Source organism: Hydra vulgaris, chromosome 05 (assembly GCF_038396675.1).
Source record: "Hydra vulgaris chromosome 05, alternate assembly HydraT2T_AEP".
NCBI classification, from domain to species: Eukaryota; Metazoa; Cnidaria; class Hydrozoa; order Anthoathecata; family Hydridae; genus Hydra; species Hydra vulgaris.
This window is the reverse complement of record NC_088924.1, coordinates 155,001-161,911: the sequence shown is the minus strand read 5'-3', so window position 1 is coordinate 161,911 and position 6,911 is coordinate 155,001. Positions and strand designations below refer to the sequence as shown.

General features: G+C 27.8%; 1 protein-coding gene across 1 annotated transcript; it reads left to right on the top strand.

Annotated features, from left to right (window-relative positions):
• The first annotated feature begins 319 nt into the window (after positions 1 to 319).
• LOC136079922 (uncharacterized) lies at positions 320 to 5,490 on the top strand. The gene is made up of 3 exons (XM_065796595.1): positions 320 to 931; positions 2,599 to 3,813; positions 5,467 to 5,490. Exons 1-3 carry the CDS (start codon positions 320 to 322, stop codon positions 5,488 to 5,490), a joined length of 1,851 nt encoding a protein of 616 aa, XP_065652667.1.
• The last annotated feature ends 1,421 nt before the right edge of the window (positions 5,491 to 6,911 follow it).

Sequence of the window (6,911 nt, the reverse complement as noted above, 5' to 3'; positions counted from 1 at the left end):
TGAAAAAGATAAATTCACGGAGTTAAATTTTTCGATAAAAATGAAAACCGAAGATGCCTTAATTTTAATAATTCAGTATGACCTTTCTGATGAACAGTTTCAAATTATTAGAAATTCATCGATTATTCATAATGCAGGTATTTATAACCCTGATGGATGACCAAAGGCCTACTAAAATCATCAAGGAAAAAACAAAAATTGTATGATAAATATTTCAAAAATAAAACTTATAAAAATGAAACTAATTACAAAAATTATAAAAGTTTATTTGAAAAAACTAAAAAACGACTTACCGCAAAAACTTATTATTGAGGGAAAAATGATTTATCATAAAGAAGTGATTATTGAGAAATTAAACAATTTTTTTCTTGATGTTAGCCCAAACCTAGCAGCGAAAATTCCAGTTGGTCAAAAAAAATTTGATTCATATCTTGCAACAACTGATTTAATTATGCAAGAACCGATTTTAACCAAAAGTGAACTACATACTGCTTTTAATAGTCTGAAAAAAAATAAAAGTGCAGGTATAGATCAAATTAATGTTAATGTAATTAAATCTGTTTTTGATATTATCGAACCCTCATTATCCCATATTTTTAATCTCTCCCTTAAATCAGGTCATATTCCAGATAAACTAAAAATTGCAAAAATAACACCTATTTTCAAATCTGACGATGAGACCAATATTTCAAACTCTAGACCAATCTCAGTCTTACCCTGCTTTTCTAAACTAATTGAACGCAATATGTACAACAGACTTTATAAATATCTATCTGAAAGTAAGATTTTATATAAAAAACAATACGGTTTTAAAAAAAATCATTCTACTAACCATGCAATAATTAAATTGGTTAAGCATATATCAAATGGATTTAATAGTGATTGCTATACAATAGGGGTTTTTATTGATTTTTCTAAAGCTTTCGACACAGTAAATCATGAAATTCTTTTGAAAAAATTAGAAAACCATGGTGTTAAAAATCAAAGTTTACCTTGGTTTAAATCATATTTAACTAACAGAAAGCAATTTGTACTTAAAGAAATAAAAGACTCAAAAAACAACTTAATAACTTGTGGTGTACCCCAAGGTTCTATTTTGGGACCATTATTGTTCTTACTTTATATAAATGACTTATATTTATCATCAAAAGTATTAAATACTATCTTATTTGCAGATGACACTAATTTGTTTTATTCTTACAAAGATATTACTGTTCTTTTTAAAATATTTAACGAAGAATTAGATAAGATCAACGAGTGGTTTATAAGTAACCGACTATCATTAAATGTAGAGAAAACAAAATTTATCCTATTCCATAAACCTAGTAAAGCCGAGAATATTCCTTTTAAATTACCCAATCTTTTAATCAATAACAAAATAATTAAAAGGGAATTGAATACAAACATTCTGGGAGTGCTCTTAGATGAAAAATTGTCATGGAAATTTCATATTAAATATATTGAAGGTAAGACTCAAAAAATATTGCCATGTTATACCAAACAAAACCTTTTCTTAATAACGAGTCTTTATAAAATTTATATTTTTCGTTTATACACAGTTATCTCTCATACTGTAACATTTCCTAGGGTAGCACTAATCACACTAAACTCAAAAAAGTTTATAGTAAACAAAAACATGCTTGCAGGATAGTATTTGGGGCAAATAGGAAAACACAATGCGAACCTCTCTTACGTCAGCTTGGAGCTTTAAATATTTATAAGCTTAATATTCATCAAGTAATGTTATTTATGTTTCAGGCAAAACTTGGGTTTTCTCCAGTAACATTTCAATCCTACTTTAATGAAATCTCCCATAAATATCCAACCAAATTTTCAGTGAATAACTTTGTGGTTCCCATAAACCTTAATTAATAAAACAACTAAAAATACATTTATAACTGCAATATATAGACCGCCAAACGGTAATTACAATCAATTTGAAAACCACTTAAACTATTTGCTACCAAAGCTTATTAAAAAAAATGTGTACTTATTCGGTGATTTTAATTTGAATTTATTGAATAATAAAGCTAATAACCAAGTCGTGAATTTTATAAATACACTTTTGCAATACAGCGTTTTTCCCGTGATTAATAAGCCAACACGTGTGACTAAAACAACTGCATCTAGTATCGATAATATTATTACTAATAATTACACAAGAACTAAAATCCAAAGTGGTATTATTAAAACAGATTTAACTGATCACTTTCCAGTTTTTCTGATAATAAATTCTGCAACCCTTGAGAATAAAATAAAAACAAAAACGGTATACGTAAGGAAAATAAATAATGAATCAATCGCCACGTTTCGTGATCTCTTACATGAAGTAAACTGAGACTATTAACTGATTCCAATGACGTTAATGATGGCTACAATTTTTTTATTCGCATGTTTACAAGACAATACGAAAAGGCCTTTCCAAAAATAGAAAAAATTGTTAATTCTAAAAATTTGTTAAGTCCGTTGATGACGAGAGGACTCATTAAGTCGTCAAAAAGGAAACAAAAACTTTACCAAAAATTTAAAAAAAAAAAGAACTACAAAAATGAAATCAAATACAAAAAACATAAAAATTCTTTTGAAAAATTAAAAAAGCAATCCAAAAAAAATTACTACTCTTCGTTACTTAACAAAACATTTGGAAATGCAAGGAAAACATGGAATGTAGTTAAAGAAATAACAGGAGTGGGAATTGTGAAAAGTGATAATCTTCCAAAAAGATTGCAAAGAGATGATAATAGAGGAGATGCTTTTGTTAATAAAGAAATTGCTGAAACATTTAATAGCTTTTTTATAAATATAGGAAAAGAGCTTGCCGGTGCAATTCCTGAGGGAAAAAAATCATTTAAATTTTTTTGGAAAAAATCTGATTCCTTCATGGAGGAGTCGGAGCTTTTAATTGATGAACTTCGACTAGCAATTAGTATGCTGAAAACAAATAAAAGTGCGGGTCTGGATGAAGTTAACCCTGATGTTGTAAAAGCGGTCTCAGATATTATAGAGAAACCTCTTTTTAAAATTTTTAATCTTTCCCTAAAAAACGGCATTTTTCCTGACCAACTAAAATTAGCAAAAATAATTCCGATATACAAAGGCGGTGATGACTCAATAAAATCTAACTTCAGACCAATTTCCATACTTTCTTGTTTTTCCAAAATACTAGAGCGTATTATGCACAACAGACTGTACAATTATCTTGAAAAAAACAACATTCTTTATCATAAACAGTTTGGATTTCGCAACAACCATTCCACGGAACATGCAGTAATTGATCTTGCCAACCAAATTTTAAATGGTTTTGATAACGACAGTTACACACTCGGAATTTTTCTAGATCTATCAAAAACATTTGATAATGTCAACCACAAGATTCTAGTTTATAAACTACACAATTATGGAGTAGTTCACTCCAATTTAAAGTGGCTGCAATGTTATTTACAAAATCGTAAACAAGGAGTACCATATGACTTAACATGTTCCCCATTTGAATCAATAAATTGCGGAGTTCCCCAAGGATCAATACCCCTGCTAATTTTAAATTATATTAATGATATTTATTTGTCTTTAAAAATACTTAATTACATTATTTTTGCTGATGACTCAAATGTTTTCTTTTCTGACCCAAATTTAAAAAATATTTTTTATATTGTAAACACAGAATTAATATATCTTAATGAGTGGTTTAAAGCAAATAAACTTTCATTAAATATTGAAAAAACGAAATATATTTTGTTTGCTAAGTCATCTAAATCCGAGAACCTTCCACTCAAATTACCTGAACTAACAATTAACAATATTAAAATAAAAAGAGTTTTTTCAATGAAAATACTAGGAATAATTTTCGATGAGAATTTAAATTGGAATAGCCAAATAAAGCTAGTCGAGAACAAAGTTTCAAAGACCCTGGGGATTATGTACAAGACAAAACATCTTTTAAATAATTTATGTTTAAAAACTTTATACTTTTCATTTATACATAATCATATTAACTATTGTAATATTGCCTGGGCAAGCAATCATTTATCTTTCCTAAAAATTATTTATATAAAACAAAAGCAAGCAAGTAGATTAGTTTTGGGTGCATGTAGATACGAAAGTGCCGAGCCGTTACTCAAGGAAATAAATGCTCTAAATGTATACAAACTAAATATACACCATAACTTGTTATTTATGTTTAAACTTCAAAATGAAATGATTCCAAAATATTTTTTTAAAAGTTTCACTCGAATTAATCATAAATATGAAACAAGACATTCAATGAGTAATTACTACATCCCACTAACATCACTCAAAAAATCTGACTTCTCGACTATATGCCGGGGACCACGCTTGCGGAATTCGGTTCTTGACGAAAATATGAAAAAAATAAAATCTATTGGTACATTTAAAAGAACTATAAAAAAACACTTACTAAATTTAAACATTACGTACATTCTCTCATTTTTTTGAAAAAAATATCGAAATAGTTTTGTATTTTTAATTTTTTATGTACTTTATTTAATTTTAACATTGTATTAAATATGTATATGCATGTGAAGCGAATTAAAATTTTTTTGTTTTTTTGTTTATTGTCTTTAGTATGTATACGAATATGTACAGATTTGTAATTTTTTATTTGTTATTTTATATTTTAACTTTAGCTTAAATTTCTTCTTTTTTTAACTTTAAATTCTTTTTTTAACTTTAAGTTCTTCTTTAACCTTCTAAAATTTCGAACCAATTTTTTTTTTTAAACTTATTAACTTCACTCTTTTATGTAATATTGGAAAATGTAAAATTTAATTGTATTTTTATTTTGTATTTCACAAAGGGGCTTGATGATAAGTCATTTTGACTTCTACTTGCCCCAGTCAGCTTGTAATTATATATATTTGTTTCAATTTATAGATAACATTGTAAAATGTGTAAAATGACGAAATAAATAGAAAAAAAAAAAAAAAAAGACATTGTTAGACCAGGGTTTACTTCAATAGACTATGATATACTGAATGATATTGCCAATGAAATAAGTTTAATCATCAAACACAATTTAGTCCTTTACCATTTTACAAGATATTTGTGTTGTTATGAATTTACTCATATCATTAATTACACAGTAATACTGTCTTTTACCATCTGTAATAAGAAGTAAATAAAGAGTTACTTTAGTATAAACACTGTCACTTATAATAATAGCTCTATTTTATCGTAACCAAACACATTTACTTCTGCTTCTGGATTTTGCTTTTTAAAACATTTTGGTAGGTGAAATGTAAAAAAAAACTCTCCATAATGCGAGACGCTATATCATTATTTAGTTTATCAGAGTATGTTTCTTGTAAATTTAATTCTACTTTAGAACAAAAAGGATTTTTTTCTTCATTCACATCAGTCTCCAATATTCTATTTTTTATGATTACACATTTAAGAAAAAGTTTCACCTTTATATTGTTTTATAGAAACACAACAAAAATTTTTATTTAGCTTTTACAGAGTTCGCATCAATAATAATAAAAACTTGCAAACTTTTTTTTTTTTCTTCTTTTAATATGTTGGTAAAACTTTTCTTTGCAACTTATCATTAATATCTGTTTGACGGGCATCTCTTTAAATGACATACCAAATAACCTACTTATTTATTGATGCAATGCAAAGATTTTTTTTGGTAATTTCTTTGGAGTTGCAACTTTTGTTTTTTATATTGACCTTGACAACTCGTTCTTTTTTAGTCTTGAAAAGTATTTTACACCACGCTCTTTAACAAGATTCGCGATTCTATTACTGTCAGTTTGTATTTTGATCATTCTGATTCAATCACCCTGATCTTGTTTTGGAATGCTAGGTGCACAGTTGTGCAAGGTGTTCAGGTGTACAGTTGTGCAAAACACAAGCTCTACACACTTGTTTTGATTCAGCAGTTTTGCTTTGACTGTTTTTTTATCTTATTTACATCTTTTGCTTTTCTAAATACAGTGGTTGCATCAAATATTGATTTAATAATCTCATCCTTAATTTGTAAATGATTATTTAGAATGTTTTTTGTCGTGCTTTTTGGTTCTATTATTTTTATCATTTTTAATAACTAAATAGTATTTTTATAAGATTTTCAATAAAAAAGAATCTCAGGTAAGTCACAGTTTTTGTTGTGTAAAAATAATATCACAGTCAGCAGCAGGATGTTTAATTTGGTTCAATGTGAAGTAAAAATTTGTTAAATTCGCATAACTAAAGATGGCAGGATTTTGAAGCTGATCATTATCTTTATTCGTCTGGAATCCAATCAAACTAAACTGAGGTACCTCTAGTGATGGCTTTAAGGAGAGTCTCCAAGTAAAGTTAGGTGATACAGCTAGATCCAGTTGAAACAATTTTCAAATAACTTAATACTTTCATCTTTTAGTTAGGTTTTTTGGAAATTCAAAACTTGCCTTTTATTTAACATATTAAAATGTTTTAATTGTTGGCATAGTTGTAGGTTGTGCAAATAACTTTTCTTATTCATTGAGATATATGCTACGCAATTAACACAAGTGACTGATTTTTTCGCCCAATATAGTCTTGACATAAATCTTATTAGCATGATATGTTGTCATTTCATTCCCAGCTAACACATGCTTAATTAGCCCAACGTTGGGTTAACGTTGGATTGGATGACTAACGTTGGCCCAACGTAGTGCCAACGCAATGTAACTCGACGTAGATTTTCATCACATTGGCTCTAGGTTGGGCCAACTTACTTTGAAAAACCTACGCTTGCGGCTTATCGAGCTATTCACGCAAAGCATTTATATATAGCATTACAATCTCCATTTTAAAATAGTTTGCTTTTTATAATGGCATCGTTGTAAATTAATAAAAAAATGCAAAGTAATTTTTGAGTGTTCTGCAAAGATATTAGAGCGTTGCGTGCAAGGAATTGTGCAGCTACA